Below are 25,717 nucleotides of genomic sequence, written 5' to 3'. Positions count from 1 at the left end.
CTTTAAGGTACGATGGTTCCTGACCATTAATGGCTTTTTACTGAATTTTTGGGACATCCTGACAATAAGGAATTACAGTAGTCCAGTCTTGAGGTAAAAAATGCATGAACTAGCTTTTCAGCATCCTTTAGACATCCTTTTTACCGATGAAGATCCATGAAAAATTTAATGTTTGTTAACCTTCAACTGACTCGTCTCTGTGCTGAATGAAAAACTTGAAATGAAAAATGAGTATTACTTCACTTTTAATTGTTAGTGACTGAGATAATATAAGAAAGTGAAAAAGAGAAAATAATTCATATTTTTATCATGATAAGAAACCTGAACAATCAATAATGTAAATTTGCTTTTCAGTGACAAGAAACAATGACAGAAACATGTGAACAAACAACATTTATCAGCTTTGAACGTGAACAGAAAACGATGTGGTGTCATTACACTACTTAGTATATTTTTTTCACAATTATCCATTTAATAATTTAATTAATAAACTAGTGTGAATATGTGTGTTTAGTGCTTGGTGAGGTTACTGTCAGCTCTGTGCTCAGTGGTCTGTGTCAGAGTCTCTTCCTGCTGTAACAGCTCAGTGTCTCTGCAGTCTGACTGAGGGAGGTTTTTGTACGACCACTAATCACTGTGTGGACGGCCAGTCACTGCCTATGTTATGTACACTCTGACAGTAGTAAACTGCTGCATCTTCAGTCTGAACTCCACTGATGGTCAAACTGAAGTCAGAGCCGCTTCCACTGCCACTAAACCGAGCTGGTGTTCCTGATTCAAGTGTGCTTGCATATGTTATTAAGAGCTTTGGACTCTGTCCAGGTTTCTGTTGGTACCAGAACAGGTAATCATTATCATAAACAGCTTGGCTGGTTTTACAGGTGAGAGTGACAGTGGATCCTGGAGCAGTTGTCTCTACTGGAGGCTGAGTCACAGTCACCTGAGCGCTGCATCCTGCAGACAAAAACAAATCATTCATTTATCAGCACAAACAAATGAGAGAAAAGGCAGCACATCATGTTTGAAATGTTGCTGAGTCAATCAACCTGTAAAACAGCAGCAGGCCAGCGTCCAGATGAGGATGGTGATGAGAGTCATGCTGCTTGTGCTTTCTGCTGTGTTGACTGACACATCTGAGTCCTGCAGTGTTGAACTCACAGGACTATAAACCTTCTGACTTCACTGGAGGATCAGCTGACCATGCAAAGCCTCCTCTCTATGGAAATCATTTCTCTGCTCTCAACACACTGAAGGCAACGAGGGACACAACATCAGGAGAAATGCTGCTTGGATTTACACTAAATATCATCTTCATGGAAGAGAAAAATAGATTAGCATCAGAAATGAGGATTTTCAACATCTGGATTAAAATGTTCTCACTTTTGTTCATTCAATTTCTTTATTATATTTCCTATGATTTAGGGTATGTACATATAAATTACACCTTTCAAAGTTTTTTTTATATACTTGAAATTCAAAATGTTTTGAAGCATCCTTGTTTTGCAGCTTTTCAAATGATGTATAATTATATTAGAAATATAAATTAATTGTCTGTCAATTGTATAAAATGACAAAAAATGGTTTAAATGATATTCATTCATGAATAAATTTTAAGTCACATGCATATAATAGTTTTGCACATTAAATAAAGTATCAATTTTGCAGTTTTAGCAGAAAAAAAAGTGACTTTTCAGTGGATAGATGCTTGTTCACAGAGCAGGAGGTTTTTGTACGGCCACTTAATGAGTTTGTATCACTGTGGTACACTTTTGGTGGAGGAACCAAACTCATCATTTACTGTAAGTACCAGAATTTTCTTATGTCTACGTCATAAATTCTTACATAAATATTTACTGCGTGAACATTTTGTAGAGATTAATATTCTTTTAACACAGTATCATAGATGATGTTATGGTTAAGTGAATCCTAAATAATTAGAAATTTCTTAATATTTGTTTCAGAAAATGTGTTTGTACAATTTGCCTGAGGAACATTTTAATATTTAAAAATTTACATCAAGTGTCTTGGTTTTATTTTAACATTGAAACTGTTAAATATATAAGTTATTCAAATATATTATGATAAAAAAAAAAGTGAGTGAGTTCATATGAACATCCAGTATGGCTTTAGTTTGTGTTCACAGTTCGTTAGTTTGATGTGGTGAAAAGGAAGTGAAACAAACAGATGACAAAGTCTTTAACTGTGCACAGACATGACACTTTTTCCACAACAAAATCATTGCAGAGATGAATTATTTACTGTCACACGTTATAAAACACATATCAACATTTCAGTTAATGATCATTTATGATACTTTTTCCATGACATTTACTCCTCTGTCTTGTTGCATCTTATTGTCTGATTCCTGTTGATTTATGAGTCTGACAGTAGAAGATTCATTACTTTACTTTTTTCAAAAGCAAAATGACATAAATCTGAGCATTTTGTTGAATTTGTTCAAGCCTCATTTCCTCTCATGTGTGGCCTCCTCTCCTCTGTCTGATCTCAGTGTCATAAAACACAGCTAATCCACAGTAGTGTTCACCTGTGTCATGTATGATAAGTGTGTGATGTTCAGCTGTCTGTCCGACACTGGAAGTTCATCTGCTCCTTGTGTGTCTCTGCTCTCCCCTCCAGCTGGCTCCACGGTCAGGCCCTCAGTCTCTCTGCTTCCCCCCTCCTCTGAGCAGCTCTCTGGGGGCTCGGCCACGCTGGCCTGCCTGCTGACTGGCTACTCTCCTCAGGGAGCCGTGGTGAGCTGGGAGGTGGACGGCACACAGGTGACAGAGGGGGTCCTGACCAGCTCAGAGGAGGAGAAGAGCGGACGCTACAGCAGCAGCAGCACCCTGAGCCTGAGCCAGGAGCGCTGGATGAAAGGAGAGCTGTACTCCTGCAGCGTCCTCCATCATGGCCACAGCCAGATCCAGTCCCTCCGCAGGAGCCAGTGTGAGGGCTAGAGGCTCTGACTCAAGCCCAGGACGGGAGCTGTGTCTGGGGGGAGCAGGAGGAACACACCTGCTGCTCTGATCAACATGACTTTTAATGTTTGTAGAGGAAAGTGAAGCTTTGTGTGACTGAGAACAACACTGCTGCAAAGTGTTGGACAGCAACAACTTAGAGAGTAATGTGTGGAGCTCAGCAGCTGGATGTGAGTGTGCTTCATAACTGTCATGTTGATGACTGGTGTTTTTGCTAATAAAGCTTCAACTGATGAATAACATGATGAAGTCTTTTGCTTTTTTATCTGATGAAAATTAATGAAAAATGTAATGTTTGTTAACCTTCAACTGAGTCATCTCTGTGGAGAATGAAAAACTTTGGATTAAAATATTTTGTAAAAATGAGTATTGTTTCACTTTTAATTGTCAATGACTGAGATAATATAAGAAAGTGAAGAAGAGAAAATTATTCATATTTTTATCATGATCAGAAACCTGAACAATCAATAATGTAAATTTGCTTTTCTGTGACGAAAAACAATGATAGAAACATGTGAACTAAACTAGTGTGAATGTGTGTTTAGTACTTGGTGAGGTTACTGTCAGCTCTGTGCTCAGTGGTCTGTGTCAGAGTCTCTTCCTGCTGTAACAGCTCAGTGTCTCTGCAGTCTGACTGAGGGAGGTTTTTGTACGACCACTAATCACTGTGTGAACAGCCAGTCACTGCCTATGTTATGTACACTCTGACAGTAGTAAACTGCTGCATCTTCAGTCTGAACTCCACTGATGGTCAAACTGAAGTCAGAGCCGCTTCCACTGCCACTAAACCGAGCTGGTGTTCCTGTGTGAAGTGTGCTCACATATTTTATTAGGAGCTTTGGACTCTGTCCAGATTTCTGTTGGTACCAGAACATCCAATCATCACCATCACTGTCTCTGTAAACAGCTTGGTTGGTTTTACAGGTGAGAGTGACAGTGGATCCTGGAGCAGTTGTCTCTACTGGAGGCTGAGTCACAGTCACCTGAGCGCTGCATCCTGCAGACAAAAACAAATCATTCATTTATCAGCACAAACAATTGAGAGAAAAGGCAGCACATCATGTTTGAAATGTTGCTGAGTCAATCAACCTGTAAAACAGCAGCAGGCCAGCGTCCAGATGAGGATGGTGATGAGAGTCATGCTGCTTGTGCTTTCTGCTGTGTTGACTGACACATCTGAGTCCTGCAGTGTTGAACTCACAGGACTATAAACCTTCTGACTTCACTGGAGGATCAGCTGACCATGCAAAGCCTCCTCTCTATGGAAATCATTTCTCTGCTCTCAACACACTGAAGGCAACGTGGGACACAACATCAGGAGAAATGCTGCTTGGATTTACACTAAATATCATCTTCATGGAAGAAAAAAAATAGATTAGAAGAAGAAATGAGAATTTTCAACATCTGGATTAAAATGTTCTCACTTTTGTTCACTCCATTTCTTTATTATATTTCTTATGATTTAGGGTATGTACATATAAATTACACCTTTCAAAGTTTTTTTTTATATACTTGAAATTCAAAACGTTTTGAAGCATCCTTGTTTTGCAGCTTTTCAAATGATGTATAATTATATCAGAAATATAAATTAATTGTCTCTCAATTCTATAAAATGACAAAAAATGGTTAAAATGATATTAATTCATTAATACATTTTAAGTCACACGCATATAATAGTTTTGCACATTAAATAAAGTATCAATTTTGCAGTTTCAGCAGAAAAAAAAGTGACTTTTCAGTGGATAGATGCTTGTTCACAGAGCAGGAGGTTTTTGTACGGCCACTTAATGAGTTTGTATCACTGTGGTGGACTTTTGGTGGAGGAACCAAACTCATCATTTACTGTAAGTACCAGAATTTTCTTATGTCTACGTCATAAATTCTTACATAAATATTTACTGCGTGAACATTTTGTAGAGATTAATATTCTTTTAACACAGTATCATAGATGATGTTATGGTTAAGTGAATCCTAAATAATTAGAAATTTCTTAATATTTGTTTCAGAAAATGTGTTTGTACAATTTGCCTGAGGAACATTTTAATATTTAAAAATTTACATCAAGTGTCTTGGTTTTATTTTAACATTGAAACAGTTAAATATTTAAGTTATTAAAATATATTGTGATAAAAAAACAAGTGAGTGAGTTCATATGAACATCCAGTATGGCTTTAGTTTGTGTTCACAGTTCGTTAGTTTGATGTGGTGAAAAGGAAGTGAAACAAACAGATGACAAAGTCTTTAACTGTGCACAGACATGACACTTTTTCCACAACAAAATCATTGCAGAGATGAATTATTTACTGTCACACGTTATAATACACATATCAACATTTCACTTGATGATCATTTATGACACTTCGTGACATTTACTCCTCTGTCTTGTTGCATCTTATTGTCTAATTCCTGTTGATTTATGAGTCTGACAGTAGAAGATTCATTACTTTACTTTTTTCAAAAGCAAAATGACATAAATCTGAGCATTTTGTTGAATTTGTTCAAGCCTCATTTCCTCTCATGTGTGGCCTCCTCTCCTCTGTCTGATCTCAGTGTCATAAAACACAGCTAATCCACAGTAGTGTTCACCTGTGTCATGTATGATAAGTGTGTGATGTTCAGCTGTCTGTCCGACACTGGAAGTTCATCTGCTCCTTGTGTGTCTCTGCTCTCCCCTCCAGCTGGCTCCACGGTCAGGCCCTCAGTCTCTCTGCTTCCCCCCTCCTCTGAGCAGCTCTCTGGGGGCTCGGCCACGCTGGCCTGCCTGCTGACTGGCTACTCTCCTCAGGGAGCCGTGGTGAGCTGGGAGGTGGACGGTACACAGGTGACAGAGGGGGTCCTGACCAGCTCAGAGGAGGAGAAGAGCGGACGCTACAGCAGCAGCAGCACCCTGAGCCTGAGCCAGGAGCGCTGGATGAAAGGAGAGCTGTACTCCTGCAGCGTCCTCCATCATGGCCACAGCCAGATCCAGTCCCTCCGCAGGAGCCAGTGTGAGGGCTAGAGGCTCTGACTCAAGCCCAGGACAGGAGCTGTGTCTGGGGGGAGCAGGAGGAACACACCTGCTGCTCTGATCAACATGACTTTTAATGTTTGTAGAGGAAAGTGAAGCTTTGTGTGACAGAGAACAACACTGCTGCAAAGTGTTGGACAGCAACAACTTAGAGAGTAATGTGTGGAGCTCAGCAGCTGGATGTGAGTGTGCTTCATAACTGTCATGTTGATGACTGGTGTTTTTGCTAATAAAGCTTCAACTGATGAATAACATGATGAAGTCTTTTGCTTTTTTATCTGATGAAGATTAATGAAAAATTTAATGTTTGTTAACTTTCAACTGAGTCGTCTCTGTGGAGAATAAAAAACTTTAGATTCAGATAATTTTGTAAAAATGAATATTGCTTCACTTTTAATTGTCAATGACTGAGATAATATAAGAAAGTGAAGAAGAGAAAATAATTCATATTTTTATCATGATAAGAAACCTGAACAATCAATTATGTAAATTTGCTTTTCAGGGACAAGAAACAATGATAGAAATATGTGAACAAACAACATTTATCAGCTTTGAACATGAACAGAACATGATGTGGTGTCATTACAATATTTAGTTTATTTTTTTCACAATTATACATTGAATAATTTAATTAATAAAATAGTGTGTATGTGCATTTAGTACTTGGTGAGGTTACTGTCAGCTCTGTGCTCAGTGGTCTGTGTCAGAGTCTCTTCCTGCTGTAACAGCTCAGTGTCTCTGCAGTCTGACTGAGGGAGGTTTTTGTACGACCACTAATCACTGTGTGAACACTCCACCACTGTGGTAACTCTGACAGTAGTAAACTGCTGCATCTTCAGTCTGAACTCCACTGATGGTCAATCTGAAGTCAGAGCTGCTTCCACTGCCACTAAACCGAGCTGGTGTTCCTGTGTGACGTGTGCTTACAAATCTTATTAGGAGCTTTGGACTCTGTCCAGGTTTCTGTTGGTACCAGTGCAGAAAGTTATTATTGTAAACAGCTGGGCTGGTTTTACAGGTGAGAGTGACAGTGGATCCTGGAGTAAATGTCTCTACTGGAGGCTGAGTCACAGTCACCTGAGCGCTGCATCCTGCAGACAAAAACAAATCATTCATTTATCAGCACAAACAAATGAGAGAAAAGGCAGCACATCATGTTTGAAATGTTGCTGAGTCAATCAACCTGTAAAACAGCAGCAGGCCAGCGTCCAGATGAGGATGGTGATGAGAGTCATGCTGCTTGTGCTTTCTGCTGTGTTGACTGACACATCTGAGTCCTGCAGTGTTGAACTCACAGGACTATAAACCTTCTGACTTCACTGGAGGATCAGCTGACCATGCAAAGCCTCCTCTCTATGGAAATCATTTCTCTGCTCTCAACACACTGAAGGCAACGTGGGACACAACATCAGGAGAAATGCTGCTTGGATTTACACTAAGTATCATCTTCATGGAAGAGAAAAATAGATGATGAACAGAATTTCAAGATGTGGATTAAAATGGTCTCATTTTTTTTGATACAATTTGTTTATTTTTTGTCCTATGATTTAGGGTACGTACATGTATATCACACTTTTGAAAGCTTTTTTTTACACACTGGAAATTCAAAATGTTTCCAAACATCCTTGTTTTGCAACTTTTCAAATGACTAAATATTATATTTAAAATATAAATTCATGGCAGAGGAAAATTAAATATTTGTCCCTCAATTTTCTAAAATGCCAACAAATGGTTAAAATGATATTAGTTCATCAAGGCATTTTAATCCCCATCCATTTAATAGTTTTGCACATTAAATAAAGTATAAATTCTGCAGTGTCAGCAGAAAAAAAGTGACTTTTCAGTGCATAGATGCTTGTTCACAGAGCAGGAGGTTTTTGTACAGCCACTTAATGAGTTTGTATCACTGTGGAACACTTTTGGTGGAGGAACCAAACTCGTCGTTGACTGTAAGTACCAGAGATTTTTATATTGTACAACATATAACATTTATCTATTTTGTTAAATATTGAATGAGACTGTGATTAAGTTCAGTTTTTGATGTCTTTGATATTTTTTGTTATTTATCAGTAAAAGCTGATCTCACAGCCTGATGACTTATTGTCTGCTTCAAAATATTTGACAGTAAAATGTTTAGTCTTCAAACCAAACATCAACAGTTTCATTTTGTTTTCATGTAATTATTTTGAAAAATAACTGAACTAAAACCTGATGTGGATTCCTGTTGAACACAAATATGATTTTATCAGTAACAGCAGCTCAGCTTTGTGTTCACGGTTCATTCATTTTCCATGTAGTGAAAAGGAAGTGAAAGAGACAGATGACAAAGGTTTCAACTGTTTTCACATCAGTGTTTCAGCTCCGTCAGTTTAAACAGAAGAAAATCTTCACAGGGATGAGTTATTCACTGTCACACATTATCAAACAGATATGAAGATGTCATCAATAATCATCATCATCAACCTTTTGAGTGTCATTTACACTTGAGTCATGAGGCTGATGGTCTGATGCTGAGTGATTTATGAGAGCAACAGTAGAACAAGTTCTTCTCTTTGATTTGATCAAATACAGGAAATGAGCAGTATGTCATGTTTCTTTATTACCAAGCCTTCATTCTCATTCCTCTGTCTCTCCTCCCCCCTCTCCTCCCCCTCTCTCTCTCTCCTCCAGTGGGGGTGGTGCGACCCACCCTGACCGTCCTCCCCCCCTCCAGAGAGGAGCTGCAGCAGGGTGATGCCACACTGGCGTGTATGGCCAGCGGGGGCTTCCCCTCAGGCTGGAGGCTGGGCTGGAGGGTGGGGGGCAGCAGCAGCTCCTCGGGGGTGTCAAACAGCCCGGAGGTCCTGGGGGGGAACGGCCGCTACAGCTGGAGCAGCACCCTGAGCCTCACTGCAGACCAGTGGAGGAAGGCGGGCTCAGTGAGCTGTGAGGCCAGTCTGACTGGACAGAGCCCTGTCACTCAAACCCTGGAGCCTGACCACTGCTCAGAGTAGAGAAACAACAGCAGTGAATCTGTGCTCAGACAAATTCTGCCTGTAGAGACAAATCCAACATGATCTGCTGTAGATCTGTTTCATTTACATGTCGTCTGCTGCCATTCTGCGTCGCGTGCATCATTTTATTGAACATTTATTCATTATTACAGTCACTTGCTGTATTTTTGTGCTTTTGCAAGAGAAATAAACTTTTCATGCTCTCACATTATATTTGGTTGTTATTTTATTGTGTGGAGGATTTTAAAATGAATCACGAGTGTTTGGTTTAACATTTGCCTCTTATTATAGTCCTGAGGGAACCAAAGCTAAAACTATCATGTTAATGTAAATCTGGCTTCATCACTTTGACTGTAATGTGTCTCTGCATGGAAAGTGTGTGGTAGAAACAACTATTGCTTATATATAAATTATATTTATAACATTTTTCTATATTATTAGTATTATTATTATTTTATCATATTACTTTCATGGAAATGACAAAAGTTTCAAATTAATTGAACGTATTCTGATTTTCTTGACAAGTAATAAAATAAACATTATTCTAAATGAAAGAAAAGAATCACAAGAAAAAGCTTTAACTGTGAAAAACGATCCCTTGCAGAGACTGAAATCATGGATTTATTGTAAGAATTCATTCCGTATTGTAGATCATCTATTTATGGTTTATGTAGACTGATTTACAAGCAGTAATATACTTTATAATACTTAATTATAATCATTTCATTAACTTTATTAATTTGAATACTCATTGATTTCGTATTTTATATTGAAGCCAAAGCCAGATCTAAGGTTGTGAATGACATTGAGCATAATTCATTCTTCAAATGAGATTAATATAAAACCAGTTTGAAGATGAATTCTCTAATTATTCTGATGTTATACTGCAGACTTCATACCAGGTTGTGCTGACTGTATCAACTAGTAAACCACATATTCTCTGTGTGTATTGTACTTTTCTATCAGACCTCGCTCTGTCAGGAAACTAGTTGAGATAAAAGTAGTGGAGGAAATGTGACAGTGTGCTCAGTGAAGCAGTCGTCCACGTCACAGTCTGCTGCAGAAACTCACAGCTGCAGCACAGCAAACTGTCTGTGGACTGACTGAAGGAGGTTTTTGTACGACTCTGTATCACTGTGTGTTCACCGGGCCTCTATACGCTCCCATACAGTAGTAATCTCCTGCATCTTCAGCCTGAACTCCACTGATTGTCAGAGTGAATTCAGGTTCAGATCCACTGCTGCTGAAATGACTCGGAGTATCAGATTCGCGTGTACTTATTTTGTAAAACAGCAGTTTGGGAGGCTGTCCAGGTTTCTGCAGGTACCAGCTGAGATCATCATCAACTCCTGTACTGGCTGTACAGCTCAGAGAGACTGTCTCCCCCAGACCAACAGCCTTTGATACAGGAGACTGAGTCACAGAATGACTGGCATCTGATCCTGGAAGTTAAAAACACGTTTATTAAAAAATGACAGTGTGAGGTAAAGAACAAGTATAGAAATGATAACACAATTAAGTGACAGGCTTAGACTTCAACAACTTCTCACCTTGAAGTGCGAGCAGCAGCGAGGTCAGCAGTGGAGTCAGTAACATCATCATGATGACGGATCTCACTGTCAGAGAGACTGCACACACTCGTCTCAGCGGTTCATCTTAAACTGCTGCAGGAGCAGTGATGCACAGCAATCATTCAAAACACAACCTGCACGGTCAAACAAATACCTGCGTATGTGTGAGGAGAGAAACTGTCTGTCAGAGTCGTCCGTCTGTCGCCACAGTTACATCAGAGAGAGGTCAAATCTCCTCTCAAATTATTTGTAATTTTTCACACTGATGTTCAGTAGTTTTATTTCAGTTCACCTCAGTCACATCTGAATAATGAAGTGAAGGATTTTCCTCAGTAAACAGCTGTTAAATGTTCATCAGTGAATCTTTCACCCTGTTACATTAAACTTTTATCAGTGAAGCTGTTAAAGTTTCTGTGGCGTCGATAGAGAACATAATTCAAAGCTGAGACTGCAAAGTCACTGTCCTGAATGTTTCCAGAGTGAATGGTCTCTATAATAAAATGATCCTGTTGAATACAGAGACTTTTCTGTGTTTCTTCACGGCGACAACAGTTGTTTGTCACTGTTGTGTTCATGTGTTTGACATGTCTGGGTTGGGGGCTTTGTGCTCGCTGTTGTGTGAAGCAGGTTTTTGTACAACGGCTTCACTGACTTCAATCTCCGTGGTACACGTTCGGTGGAGGCACCAAACTCATCATACACAGTAAGTCTGATTTTACTATAGATCAAACCCTACACATCATTTATTTCTACACAGAAAAAAAATATTTGACAGGATGTTGAAAACACTCAAATTTTACTTAAAAAAAAATATGAAAACTACTTTTTTGACGTTTGTCAGTGAAGATAAAGAAAACTGTTGTGCAATAATGATTGATAATCTGTTTTGATCACAATGATCATTAATAAAATGTGTTTGTACTTGATAGTAAAAACAGTTTATATAAAAATACTAAAGTTATATTGTAAAAGTTATATTTGATTAAAAAAACATTATGAATTTGAATTCGTTTAACAAGCAAAAACAACTATAGGTTTAAAAGTTTAATCATGATTTTAATAATATTCTGTTTGAAATATATAAAAACACCAAATTGTTGTATCTGAATGATGTTACTGATTGAAATTTTCTGTAGTTTGTCTTCAATCTGTACAGAAATATAGTTTTAACTTAAATACAATCCAGTGCTCATAGTTATCTTCACTTAAAATGTTTCGTTTAAGTGAAAAAGTTGCAAATCTCCTAAAATGAAAAACAAACACGACAAATTAATGTTAATGTGTGTGTGAAGTTACTGTTACAGTGTTCCATCATATTTCAGCCTGTTCATGGCCAGGTCATTCAGGTCAATATGAATCTGATGGTGTAAATTCATTCTTACTTCTCATCTTAGTTAAGATGAAATATGGGATAAGCTTAAGTGGACCTGTGTCATGTATGATAAGTGTGTGATGTTCAGCTGTCTGTCCAACACTGGAAGTTCATCTGCTCCTTGTGTGTCTCTGCTCTCCCCTCCAGCTGGCTCCACGGTCAGGCCCTCAGTCTCTCTGCTTCCCCCCTCCTCTGAGCAGCTCTCTGGGGGCTCGGCCACGCTGGCCTGCCTGCTGACTGGCTACTCTCCTCAGGGAGCCGTGGTGAGCTGGGAGGTGGACGGTACACAGGTGACAGAGGGGGTCCTGACCAGCTCAGAGGAGGAGAAGAGCGGACGCTACAGCAGCAGCAGCACCCTGAGCCTGAGCCAGGAGCGCTGGATGAAAGGAGAGCTGTACTCCTGCAGCGTCCTCCATCATGGCCACAGCCAGATCCAGTCCCTCCGCAGGAGCCAGTGTGAGGGCTAGAGGCTCTGACTCAAGCCCAGGACAGGAGCTGTGTCTGGGGGGAGCAGGAGGAACACACCTGCTGCTCTGATCAACATGACTTTTAATGTTTGTAGAGGAAAGTGAAGCTTTGTGTGACAGAGAACAACACTGCTGCAAAGTGTTGGACAGCAACAACTTAGAGAGTAATGTGTGGAGCTCAGCAGCTGGATGTGAGTGTGCTTCATAACTGTCATGTTGATGACTGGTGTTTTTGCTAATAAAGCTTCAACTGATGAATAACATGATGAGGTGTTTTGCTTTTTTATCTGATGAAGATTAATGAAAAATGTAATGTTTGTTAACCTTCAACTGAGTCGTCTCTGTGGAGAATGAAAAACTTTGGATTTAAATAATTTGTAAAAATGAGTATTGTTTCACTTTTAATTGTCAGTGACTGAGATGATATAAGAAAGTGAAGAAGAGAAAATTATTAATATTTTTATCATGATAAGAAACATGGACAATAAATAATGTAAATTTGCTTTTCAGGGACAAGAAACAATGATAGAAACAAGTGAACAAACAACATTTATCGGCTTTGAACATGAGCAGAACATGATGTGGTGTCATTGTACTGTTTAGTATATTTTTTTCACAATTATCCATTCAATAATTTAATTAATAAAACAGTGTGAATGTGTGTTTAGTGCTTGGTGAGGTTACTGTCAGCTCTGTGCTCAGTGGTCTGTGTCAGAGTCTCTTCCTGCTGTAACAGCTCAGTGTCTCTGCAGTCTGACTGAGGGAGGTTTTTGTACGACCACTAATCACTGTGTGAACACTCCACCACTGTGGTAACTCTGACAGTAGTAAACTGCTGCATCTTCAGTCTGAACTCCACTGATGGTCAAACTGAAGTCAGAGCTGCTTCCACTGCCACTAAACCGAGCTGGTGTTCCTGATACAAGTGTGCTTGCATATCTTATTAGGAGCTTTGGAGTCTGTCCAGATTTCTGTTGGTACCAGAACAGGTAATCATCACCATCACTGTAAACAGCTGGGTTGGTTTTACAGGTGAGAGTGACAGTGGATCCTGGAGTAAATGTCTCTACTGGAGGCTGAGTCACAGTCACCTGAGCGCTGCATCCTGCAGACAAAAACAAATCATTCATTTATCAGCACAAACAAATGAGAGAAAAGGCAGCACATCATGTTTGAAATGTTGCTGAGTCAATCAACCTGTAAAACAGCAGCAGGCCAGCGTCCAGATGAGGATGGTGATGAGAGTCATGCTGCTTGTGCTTTCTGCTGTGTTGACTGACACATCTGAGTCCTGCAGTGTTGAACTCACAGGACTATAAACCTTCTGACTTCACTGGAGGATCAGCTGACCATGCAAAGCCTCCTCTCTATGGAAATCATTTCTCTGCTCTCAACACACTGAAGGCAACGTGGGACACAACATCAGGAGAAATGCTGCTTGGATTCACACTAAATATCATCTTCATGGAAGAAAAAAATTGAGAATTGATAATTGATAATTTAAAATGGTCTCATTTTTGTTGATACAGTTTGTTTATGATATTTCCTATGATTTAGGGTATGTAAATGTATATCACACATTTTGAAAGCTATTTTTTACACATTTGAAATTCAAAATGTTTTCAAACGTCCTCATTTTGCAGCTTTTCAAATGATGTAAAATTATATTAGAAATAAAACTTCATGACAGAGGAAATTAACTGTTTGTCTCTCAATTGTCGAAAATGACAAAAAAAATGTTAAAATTATATTAATTCATTAATACATTTTAAGTCACATGCATATAATAGTTTTACACATTAAATAAAATATTAATTTTGCAGTTTTAGCAGAAAAAAGTGACTTTTCAGTGGATAGATGCTTGTTCACAGAGCAGGAGGTTTTTGTACGGCCACTTAATGAGTTTGTATCACTGTGGAGGACTTTTGGTGGAGGAACCAAACTCATCATTTACTGTAAGTACCAGAGATTTTCTCATGTCTAACTCAGTCATTGTTATATAAATATTTATATCAGAATATGATAAAACTAAAATTTACTTCTGGGTATTTCATGTGAAATAGATATTTTTCGTTGTTTATCAAGTTTTGCTGATGTCACATTTTGGATGAACATTTTGTAGAGATTAATATTCTTTGAATACAGTATTATAGATGATGTTATGGTTATGTGTATCCTAACTAATTAAAAATTTCTCATATTTCATTTTAACTGAATATTTGTTTCAGAAAATATGTTTTTATAATTTGTCTGAGGAACATTTTAATATTTAAAAAATTACATCAATTGTCCCGGTTTTAATTAACATTGAAACAGTTAAATATATAAGTTATTAAAATATATTATGCTGGAAAAAAAGTGAGTGAGTTCATATGAACATCCAGTATGGCTTTAGTTTGTGTTCACAGTTCGTTAGTTTGATGTGGTGAAAAGGAAGTGAAACAGACAGATGACAAAGTCTTTAACTGTGCACAGACATGACACTTTTTCCACAACAAAATCATTGCAGAGATGAATTATTTACTGTTACACATTATCAATCATTTAATGATCATTTATGACACTTTTCCATGACATTTACTCCTCTGTCTTGTTGCATCTTATTGTCTGATTCCTGTTGATTTATGAGTCTGACAGTAGAAGATTCATTACTTTACTTTTTTCAAAAGCAAAATGACATAAATTTGAGCACTTTGTTGAATTTGTTCAAGCCTCATTTCCTCTCATGTGTGGCCTCCTCTCCTCTGTCTGATCTCAGTGTCATAAAACACAGCTAATCCACAGTAGTGTTCACCTGTGTCATGTATGATAAGTGTGTGATGTTCAGCTGTCTGTCCGACACTGGAAGTTCATCTGCTCCTTGTGTGTCTCTGCTCTCCCCTCCAGTTGATGAAGATTCATGAAAGATTTAATGTTTGTTCACCTTCAACTGAGTCGTCTCTGTGCAGAATGAAAAACTTTGGATTTAAATAATTTGTAAAAATGAGTATTACTTCACTTTTAATTGTCAGTGACTGAGATAATATAAGATAGTGAAGAAGAGAAAATAATTCATATTATAATATATAATATATGTTATAATTATAATAATTCATTTTATCATGATAAGAAACCTGAACAATCAATTATGTAAATTTGCTTTTCTGTGACAGAAACAATGATAGAAACATGTGAACAAACAACATTTATCAGCTTTGAACATGAACAGAACATGATGTGGTGTCATTACACTATTTAGTATATTTTTTTCAAAATTTTACATTTAATAATTTAATTAATAAACTAGTGTGAATGTGTATTTCGTGCTTGGTGAGGTTACTGTCAGCTCTGTGCTCAGTGGTCTGTGTCAGAGTCTCTTCCTGCTGTAACAGCTCAGTGTCTCTGCAGTCTGACTGAGGGAGGTTTTTGTACAACCACTAATCACTGTGTGGACGGCCAGTCACTGCCTATGTTATGTAGACTCTGACAGTAGTAAACTGCTGCATCTTCAGTCTGAACTCCACTGATGGTCAATCTGAAGTCAGAGCTGCTTCCACTGCCACTAAACCGAGCTGGTGTTCCTGTGTGAAGTGTGCTTACATATCTTATTATGAGCTTTGGAGTCTGTCCAGATTTCTGTTGGTACCAATGCAGATAGTTATTATTGTAAACAGCAGGGTTGGTTTTACAGGTGAGAGTGACAGTGGATCCTGGAGCAGTTGTCTCTACTGGAGGCTGAGTCACAGTCACCTGCGCGCTGCATCCTGCAGACAAAAACAAATCATTCATTTATCAGCACAAACAAATGAGAGAAAAGGCAGCACATCATGTTTGAAATGTTGCTGAGTCAATCAACCTGTAAAACAGCAGCAGGCCAGCGTCCAGATGAGGATGGTGATGAGAGTCATGCTGCTTGTGCTTTCTGCTGTGTTGACTGACACATCTGAGTCCTGCAGTGTTGAACTCACAGGACTATAAACCTTCTGACTTCACTGGAGGATCAGCTGACCATGCAAAGCCTCCTCTCTATGGAAATCATTTCTCTGCTCTCAACACACTGAAGGCAACGTGGGACACAACATCAGGAGAAATGCTGCTTGGATTTACACTAAATATCATCTCCATGGAAGAAAAAAAATAGATTAGAAGAAGAAATGAAAATTTTCAACATCTGGATTAAAATGGTCTCACTTTTGTTGATACAGTTTGTTTATTATATATTTCCTATGATTTAGGGTATGTACATATAAATTACACATTTGAAAGCTTTTTTAATCTTCTTGAAATTCAAAAAGTTTTCAAACATCCTTGTTTTGCAGTTTTTCAAATGATGTAAAATTATATTTGAAATATCAATTAATGACAGATGAAATTAACTGTTTGTCTCAAAATAACAAAAATGGTTAAAATGATATTCATTCATTCATAAATTTTAAGTCACATGCATATAATAGTTTTACACATTAAATAAAGTATTAATTTTGTAGTTTTAGCAGAAAAAAGTGACTTTTCAGTGGATAGATGCTTGTTCACAGAGCAGGAGGTTTTTGTACGGCCACTTAATGAGTTTGTATCACTGTGGTACACTTTTGGTGGAGGAACCAAACTCATCATTTACTGTAAGTACCAGAATTTTCTCATGTCTAACTCAGTCATTGTTATATAAATATTTATATCAGAATATAATTAAACTAAAATTTATTTCTGGGTATTTCATGTGATATAGATATTTTTTCGTTGTTTATCAAGTTTTGCTGATGTCACATTTTGGATGAACATTCTGTAGAGATTAATATTATTTAAATACAGTATTATAGATGATGTTATGGTTATGTGTATCCTAACTAATTAAAAAAAATCTCATATTTCATTTTAACTGAATATTTGTTTCAGAAAATATGTTTGTATAATTTGTCTGAGGAACATTTTAATATTTAAAAAATTACTTCAAGTGTCCCGGTTTTTATTTTAACATTGAAACACTTAAATATATAAGTTATTAAAATATATTGTGCTGAAAAAAAGTGCGTGAGTTCATATGTGCATCCAGTATGGCTTTAGTTTGTGTTCACAGTTCGTTAGTTTGATGTGGTGAAAAGGAAGTGAAACAAACAGATGACAAAGTCTTTAACTGTGCACAGACATGACACTTTTTCCACAACAAAATCATTGCAGAGACGAGTTATTTACTGTCACACATTATCAATCATTTAATGATCATTTATGACACTTTTCCATGACATTTACTCCTCTGTCTTGTTGCATCTTATCGTCTAATTCCTGTTGATTTATGAGTCTGACAGTAGAAGATTCATTACTTTACTTTTTTCAAAAGCAAAATGACATAAATCTGAGCACTTTGTTGAATTTGTTCAAGCCTCATTTCCTCTCATGTGTGGCCTCCTCTCCTCTGTCTGATCTCAGTGTCATAAAACACAGCTAATCCACAGTAGTGTTCACCTGTGTCATGTATGATAAGTGTGTGATGTTCAGCTGTCTGTCCGACACTGAAAGTTCATCTGCTCCTTGTGTGTCTCTGCTCTCCCCTCCAGCTGGCTCCACGGTCAGGCCCTCAGTCTCTCTGCTTCCCCCCTCCTCTGAGCAGCTCTCTGGGGGCTCGGCCACGCTGGCCTGCCTGCTGACTGGCTACTCTCCTCAGGGAGCCGTGGTGAGCTGGGAGGTGGACGGTACACAGGTGACAGAGGGGGTCCTGACCAGCTCAGAGGAGGAGAAGAGCGGACGCTACAGCAGCAGCAGCACCCTGAGCCTGAGCCAGGAGCGCTGGATGAAAGGAGAGCTGTACTCCTGCAGCGTCCTCCATCATGGCCACAGCCAGATCCAGTCCCTCCGCAGGAGCCAGTGTGAGGGCTAGAGGCTCTGACTCAAGCCCAGGACAGGAGCTGTGTCTGGGGGGAGCAGGAGGAACACACCTGCTGCTCTGATCAACATGACTTTTAATGTTTGTAGAGGAAAGTGAAGCTTTGTGTGACAGAGAACAACACTGCTGCAAAGTGTTGGACAGCAACAACTTAGAGAGTAATGTGTGGAGCTCAGCAGCTGGATGTGAGTGTGCTTCATAACTGTCATGTTGATGACTGGTGTTTTTGCTAATAAAGCTTCAACTGATGAATAACATGATTCATTGTTTTGTTTTTTTATCTGATGAAGATTCATGAAAGATTTAATTTTTGTTAACCTTCAACTGAGTCGTCTCTGTGCAGAATGAAAAACTTTGGATTTAAATAATTTGTAAAAATGAGTATTACTTCACTTTTAATTGTCAGTGACTGAGATAATATAAGAAAGTGAAGAAGAGAAAATAATTCATATTTTTATCATGATAAGAAACCTGGACAATCAATTATGTAAATTTGCTTTTCAGGGACAAGAAACAATGATAGAAACATGTGAACAAACAACATTTATCAGCTTTGAACATGAACAGAACATGATGTGGTGTCATTATACATTGTAGTATATTTTTTTAACAATTATATATTCAATAATTTAATTAATAAACTAGTGTGAATGTGTATTTCGTGCTTGGTGAGGTTACTGTCAGCTCTGTGCTCAGTGGTCTGTGTCAGAGTCTCTTCCTGCTGTAACAGCTCAGTGTCTCTGCAGTCTGACTGAGGGAGGTTTTTGTACGACCACTAATCACTGTGTGAACAGCAAGTCACTGCCTATTAAATGTACACCCTGACAGTAGTAAACTGCTGCATCTTCAGCCTGAACTCCTCTGATGGTCAAACTGAAGTCAGAGCCGCTTCCACTGCCACTAAACCGAGCTGGTGTTCCTGATTCAAGTGTGCTTGCATATGTTATTAAGAGCTTTGGACTCTGTCCAGATTTCTGTTGGTACCAGTGCAGAAAGTTATCACTGAAAACAGCAGGGTTGGTTTTACAGGTGAGAGTGACAGTGGATCCTGGAGTAAATGTCTCTACTGGAGGCTGAGTCACAGTCACCTGAGCGCTGCATCCTGCAGACAAAAACAAATCATTCATTTATCAGCACAAACAAATGAGAGAAAAGGCAGCACATCATGTTTGAAATGTTGCTGAGTCAATCAACCTGTAAAACAGCAGCAGGCCAGCGTCCAGATGAGGATGGTGATGAGAGTCATGCTGCTTGTGCTTTCTGCTGTGTTGACTGACACATCTGAGTCCTGCAGTGTTGAACTCACAGGACTATAAACCTTCTGACTTCACTGGAGGATCAGCTGACCATGCAAAGCCTCCTCTCTATGGAAATCATTTCTCTGCTGTCAACACACTGAAGGCAACGTGGGACACAACATCAGGAGAAATGCTGCTTGGATTTACACTAAATATCATCTTCATGGAAGAGAAAAATAAATTAGCATCAGAAATGAGAATTTTCAACATCTGGATTAAAATGTTCTCACTTTTGTTCATTCAATTTGTTTATTATATTTCCTATGATTTAGGGTATGTACATATAAATTACACCTTTCAAAGTTTTTTTATATACTTTTATATACTCAAAATGTTTTGAAGCATCCTTGTTTTGCAGCTTTTCAAATGATGTACAATTATATCAGAAATATAAATTAATTGTCTCTCAATTGTATAAAATGACAAAAAATGGTTAAAATGATATTAATTCATTAATACATTTTAAGTCACATGCATATAATAGTTTTGCACATTAAATAAAGTATCAATTTTGCAGTTTTAGCAGAAAAAAAGTGACTTTTCAGTGGATAGATGCTTGTTCACAGAGCAGGAGGTTTTTGTACGGCCACTTAATGAGTTTGTATCACTGTGGTGGACTTTTGGTGGAGGAACCAAACTCATCATTTACTGTAAGTACCAGAATTTTCTTATGTCTACGTCATAAATTCTTACATAGATATTTACTGCGTGAACATTTTGTAGAGATTAATATTCTTTTAACACAGTATCATAGATGATGTTATGGTTAAGTGAATCCTAAATAATTAGAAATTTCTTAATATTTGTTTCAGAAAATGTGTTTGTACAATTTGCCTGAGGAACATTTTAATATTTAAAAATTTACATCAAATATCTTGGTTTTATTTTAACATTGAAACAGTTAAATATATAAGTTATTAAAATATATTATGATAGAAAAACAAGTGAGTGAGTTCATATGAACATCCAGTATGGCTTTAGTTTGTGTTCACAGTTCGTTAGTTTGATGTGGTGAAAAGGAAGTGAAACAAACAGATGACAAAGTCTTTAACTGTGCACAGACATGACACTTTTTCCACAACAAAATCATTGCAGAGATGAATTATTTACTGTCACACGTTATAAAACACATATCAACATTTCAGTTAATGATCATTTATGACACTTTTTCCATGACATTTACTCCTCTGTCTTGTTGCATCTTATTGTCTAATTCCTGTTGATTTATGAGTCTGACAGTAGAAGATTCATTACTTTACTTTTTTCAAAAGCAAAATGACATAAATCTGAGCATTTTGTTGAATTTGTTCAAGCCTCATTTCCTCTCATGTGTGGCCTCCTCTCCTCTGTCTGATCTCAGTGTCATAAAACACAGCTAATCCACAGTAGTGTTCACCTGTGTCATGTATGATAAGTGTGTGATGTTCAGCTGTCTGTCCAACACTGGAAGTTCATCTGCTCCTTGTGTGTCTCTGCTCTCCCCTCCAGCTGGCTCCACGGTCAGGCCCTCAGTCTCTCTGCTTCCCCCCTCCTCTGAGCAGCTCTCTGGGGGCTCGGCCACGCTGGCCTGCCTGCTGACTGGCTACTCTCCTCAGGGAGCCGTGGTGAGCTGGGAGGTGGACGGTACACAGGTGACAGAGGGGGTCCTGACCAGCTCAGAGGAGGAGAAGAGCGGACGCTACAGCAGCAGCAGCACCCTGAGCCTGAGCCAGGAGCGCTGGATGAAAGGAGAGCTGTACTCCTGCAGCGTCCTCCATCATGGCCACAGCCAGATCCAGTCCCTCCGCAGGAGCCAGTGTGAGGGCTAGAGGCTCTGACTCAAGCCCAGGACAGGAGCTGTGTCTGGGGGGAGCAGGAGGAACACACCTGCTGCTCTGGTCAACATGACTTTTAATGTTTGTAGAGGAAAGTGAAGCTTTGTGTGACAGAGAACAACACTGCTGCAAAGTGTTGGACAGCAACAACTTAGAGAGTAATGTGTGGAGCTCAGCAGCTGGATGTGAGTGTGCTTCATAACTGTCATGTTGATGACTGGTGTTTTTGCTAATAAAGCTTCAACTGATGAATAACATGATTCATTGTTTTTTTGTTGTTGTTTTTTTTTTTATTAAATTCAATTCAATTCAAGTTTATTTGTATAGTGCCAAATCATAATATACATTATCTCGAGGCACTTTACAGGGTAAGGTCGAGTCCTTACTTTATTAGAGAAAAAAAACCCAACAGTTCCCACAAAAAGCAAGCGCTTGGCAACAGGGGGAGGAAAAACTCCCTTTTAACAGGAAGAATCCTCCAACAGAACCGGGCTCAGGGTGGGCGGCCGTCTGCCTCAACTGGCTGGGTTAAGGAGGAGAAAAAGGGGGGGTGGGGGGAGGAGAGGGGAGAAAAGAGAGGGAGAGAGAGACCAGGAACAGCTGTAAAGGTAATGGTGTTATCAATAATAATGACAGATATCAGTGGTTAATAGTAATGATGAGTTGTGGTCAATCTGGATCCCACTGCTCCAGACGCAGAGATACCTGCAGAATGAGGACAGACAGAGGGAGAGAGAGGAGAAGCACAAACTACAGGGAGAGAAAAAAACAAAACAAAGTTAATGCCATAAAGTAGTCGAGAGAGAGAGAGAGAGAGAGACATACCCGAGCCAGCCCTAACTATAAGCTTTATCAAAGAGGACAGTTTGAAGCCTGATCTTAAAGGTAGAGAGGCTGTCTGCCTCCTGAACCCACACTGGGAGCTGGTTCCACAGGAGAGGAGCCTGATAGCTGAAGGCTCTGGCCCCCATGCTGCTCTTACAACCACAAGTAGACCTGCATTTAGAGAGCGAAGTGTCCTATTGGGAAAATAGGGAACTATAAGCTCCTCAAGGTACGATGGTGCCTGACCATTAATGGCTTTGTAGGTGAGGAGGAGGATTTTAAATTCTATCCTGGATTTTACAGGGAGCCAATGCAGAGAGGCTAACACAGGAGAGATGTGATCTTGTTTCCTAGTTCCTGTCAGTACTCGTGCTGCAGCATTTTGGATCAATTGGAGGCTTTTTACTGAATTTTTGGGACATCCTGACAATAAAGAATTACATAAGTCCAGTCTTGAGGTAAAAAATGCATGAACTAGCTTTTCAGCATCCTTCAGACATCCTTTTTACCGATGAAGATTCATGAAAAATGTAATGTTTGTTAACCTTCAACTGACTCGTCTCTGTGCAGAATGAAAAACTTGAAATGAAAAATGAGTATTGCTTCACTTTTAATTGTCAGTGACTGAGATAATATAAGAAAGTGAAGAAGAGAAAATAATTAATATTTTTATCATTATCATCACTTTTCAGTGACAAAAAACAATGATAGACACATGTGAACAAACAACATTTATCAGCTTTGAACATGAACAGTACACGATATGGTGTCATTATACTTTGTAGTATATTTTTTTCAGAATTATATATTTAATAATTTAATTAATAAAACAGTGTGAATGTGTGTTTAGTGCTTGGTGAGGTTACTGTCAGCTCTGTGCTCAGTGGTCTGTGTCAGAGTCTCTTCCTGCTGTAACAGCTCAGTGTCTCTGCAGTCTGACTGAGGGAGGTTTTTGTACAACCACTAATCACTGTGTGAACACATCAGCACTGTTTATTTCATGGTAACTCTGACAGTAGTAAACTGCTGCATCTTCAGTCTGAACTCCACTGATGGTCAAACTGAAGTCAGAGCTGCTTCCACTGCCACTAAACCGAGCTGGTGTTCCTGATTCAAGTGTGCTTGCATATTTTATTAGGAGCTTTGGACTCTGTCCAGATTTTTGTTGGTACCAGAACATAGCCTGATCACCATCACTGTATATGTAAACAGCTTGGCTGGTTTTACAGGTGAGAGTGACAGTGGATCCTGGAGCAGTTGTCTCTACTGGAGGCTGAGTCACAGTCACCTGAGCGCTGCATCCTGCAGACAAAAACAAATCATTCATTTATCAGCACAAACAAATGAGAGAAAAGGCAGCACATCATGTTTGAAATGTTGCTGAGTCAATCAACCTGTAAAACAGCAGCAGGCCAGCGTCCAGATGAGGATGGTGATGAGAGTCATGCTGCTTGTGCTTTCTGCTGTGTTGACTGACACATCTGAGTCCTGCAGTGTTGAACTCACAGGACTATAAACCTTCTGACTTCACTGGAGGATCAGCTGACCATGCAAAGCCTCCTCTCTATGGAAATCATTTCTCTGCTGTCAACACACTGAAGGCAACGTGGGACACAACATCAGGAGAAATGCTGCTTGGATTTACACTAAATATCATCTTCATGGAAGAGAAAAATAGATGATGAACAGAATTTCAAGATGTGGATTAAAATGGTCTCATTTTTTTTGATACAATTTGTTTATTTTTTGTCCTATGATTTAGGGTACGTACATGTATATCACACTTTTGAAAGCTTTTTTTTACACACTGGAAATTCAAAATGTTTCCAAACATCCTTGTTTTGCAACTTTTCAAATGACTAAATATTATATTTAAAATATAAATTCATGGCAGAGGAAAATTAAATATTTGTCCCTCAATTTTCTAAAATGCCAACAAATGGTTCAAATGATATTAGTTCATCAAGGCATTTTAATCCCCATCCATTTAATAGTTTTGCACATTAAATAAAGTATAAATTCTGCAGTGTCAGCAGAAAAAAAGTGACTTTTCAGTGCATAGATGCTTGTTCACAGAGCAGGAGGTTTTTGTACGGCCACTTAATGAGTTTGTATCACTGTGGAACACTTTTGGTGGAGGAACCAAACTCGTCGTTGACTGTAAGTACCAGAGATTTTTATATTGTACAACATATAACATTTATCTATTTTGTTAAATATTGAATGAGACTGTGATTAAGTTCAGTTTTTGAATCTTGTTGATATTTTTTGTTATTTATCAGTAAAAGCTGATCTCACAGCCTGATGACTTATTGTCTGCTTCAAAATATTTGACAGTAAAATGTTTAGTCTTCAAACCAAACATCAACAGTTTCATTTTGTTTTCATGTAATTATTTTGAAAAATAACAATGTTGAACTAAAACCTGATGTGGATTCCTGTTGAACACAAATATGATTTTATCAGTAAAAGCAGCTCAGCTTTGTGTTCACGGTTCATTCATTTTCCATGTAGTGAAAAGGAAGTGAAAGAGACAGATGACAGAGGTTTCAACTGTTTTCACATCAGTGTTTCAGCTCCGTCAGTTTAAACAGAAGAAAATCTTCACAGGGATGAGTTATTCACTGTCACACATTATCAAACAGATATGAAGATGTCATCAATAATCATCATCATCAACCTTTTGAGTGTCATTTACACTTGAGTCATGAGGCTGATGGTCTGATGCTGAGTGATTTATGAGAGCAACAGTAGAACAAGTTCTTCTCTTTGATTTGATCAAATACAAGAAATGAGCAGTATGTCATGTTTCTTTATTTCTTTATTTCTTTATTTCTTTATCATTCTCATTCCTCTGTCTCCCCTCCCCCCTCTCCTCCCCCCCTCTCTCTCCTCCAGTGGGGGTGGTACGACCCACCCTGACCGTCCTTCCCCCCTCCAAAGAGGAGCTGCAGCAGGGTGATGCCACACTGGCGTGTATGGCCAGCGGGGGCTTCCCCTCAGGCTGGAGGCTGGGCTGGAGGGTGGGGGGCAGCAGCAGCTCCTCAGGGGTGTCAAACAGCCCGGAGGTCCTGGGGGGGAACGGCCGCTACAGCTGGAGCAGCACCCTGAGCCTCACTGCAGACCAGTGGAGGAAGGCGGGCTCAGTGAGCTGTGAGGCCAGTCTGACTGGACAGAGCCCTGTCACTCAAACCCTGGAGCCTGACCGCTGCTCAGAGTAGAGCTTCAGCAACACTTCCTGTCTGGAAATGATGCTGCTTCTTTGATAGAGATCTGGATGAAGCTACAGATCTCCTCTCTTCACGTGTTTCTGCAAACTCATGATTCTGTTTTAATGTGCCTGCAGCTTCCTGTAACTAATCTCACTCATATTCTGCTTCATAGTCATTGTTTTCAAAATGTCATTCAAAATGTTCATCGATACAATAAAACTACAGCTTATAATAAATCACTGTCTCTGAGCTTATTTCTATATTATTCATGAGAAGTTCACATTTGATCACCTCTTATCTTTCCACCAGACGTCCTTCAACAT

General features: G+C 38.9%; 9 gene segments (V, D, J or C); 7 read left to right on the top strand and 2 right to left on the bottom strand.

Annotated features, from left to right (window-relative positions):
* The window catches only part of LOC139632928 (Ig kappa chain V-III region MOPC 63-like), a 70,612-nt gene extending 61,423 nt beyond the window's left edge, over positions 1-9,189 (top strand). Inside the window, 1 exon segment of the V gene segment in view lies at positions 8,656-9,189. Within this exon segment, the coding sequence occupies positions 8,656-8,978 (323 nt within the window).
* LOC139632930 (Ig lambda chain C region-like) lies at positions 1,253-3,223 on the top strand. The segment is given in 3 exon segments: positions 1,253-1,423; positions 1,666-1,799; positions 2,638-3,223. Coding segments are annotated over 3 exon segments (597 nt in total).
* LOC139632933 (Ig lambda-1 chain C region-like) lies at positions 4,378-6,239 on the top strand. The segment is given in 3 exon segments: positions 4,378-4,445; positions 4,689-4,822; positions 5,657-6,239. Coding segments are annotated over 3 exon segments (507 nt in total).
* A 920-nt stretch (positions 9,190-10,109) lies between the features above and the next one.
* On the bottom strand, positions 10,110-10,580 carry LOC139633335 (immunoglobulin kappa variable 4-1-like). The segment is given in 2 exon segments: positions 10,110-10,420; positions 10,529-10,580. Coding segments are annotated over 2 exon segments (363 nt in total).
* A 626-nt stretch (positions 10,581-11,206) lies between these two features.
* LOC139633334 (Ig lambda-1 chain C region-like) lies at positions 11,207-12,651 on the top strand (the record flags this gene model as incomplete). The annotated part of the segment is given in 2 exon segments: positions 11,207-11,252; positions 12,069-12,651. Coding segments are annotated over 2 exon segments (366 nt in total), but the record flags the coding sequence as incomplete, so codon positions are not given.
* A 522-nt stretch (positions 12,652-13,173) lies between these two features.
* Positions 13,174-13,637, bottom strand: LOC139633332 (Ig kappa chain V region 4135-like). The segment is given in 2 exon segments: positions 13,174-13,493; positions 13,586-13,637. Coding segments are annotated over 2 exon segments (372 nt in total).
* A 3,089-nt stretch (positions 13,638-16,726) lies between these two features.
* LOC139633331 (Ig lambda-1 chain C region-like) lies at positions 16,727-18,502 on the top strand. The segment is given in 3 exon segments: positions 16,727-16,745; positions 16,855-16,986; positions 17,920-18,502. Coding segments are annotated over 3 exon segments (471 nt in total).
* Positions 18,407-21,617, top strand: LOC139633330 (Ig lambda-1 chain C region-like). The segment is given in 3 exon segments: positions 18,407-18,430; positions 20,067-20,193; positions 21,032-21,617. Coding segments are annotated over 3 exon segments (471 nt in total).
* A 2,583-nt stretch (positions 21,618-24,200) lies between these two features.
* LOC139633329 (Ig lambda-2 chain C region-like) lies at positions 24,201-25,630 on the top strand (the record flags this gene model as incomplete). The annotated part of the segment is given in 2 exon segments: positions 24,201-24,342; positions 25,081-25,630. Coding segments are annotated over 2 exon segments (465 nt in total), but the record flags the coding sequence as incomplete, so codon positions are not given.
* Between the last annotated feature and the right edge of the window lie 87 nt (positions 25,631-25,717).

The sequence above is a fragment of the Trachinotus anak genome, unplaced genomic scaffold, assembly GCF_046630095.1.
Source record: "Trachinotus anak isolate AG129_WGS33_773 ecotype Australia unplaced genomic scaffold, CSIRO_AGI_Tana_v1 ptg000015l, whole genome shotgun sequence".
Lineage (NCBI taxonomy): Eukaryota > Metazoa > Chordata > Actinopteri > Carangiformes > Carangidae > Trachinotus > Trachinotus anak.
The sequence above is the reverse complement of the archived record's forward strand: the minus strand, read 5'-3'. Positions and strand labels throughout refer to the sequence as shown.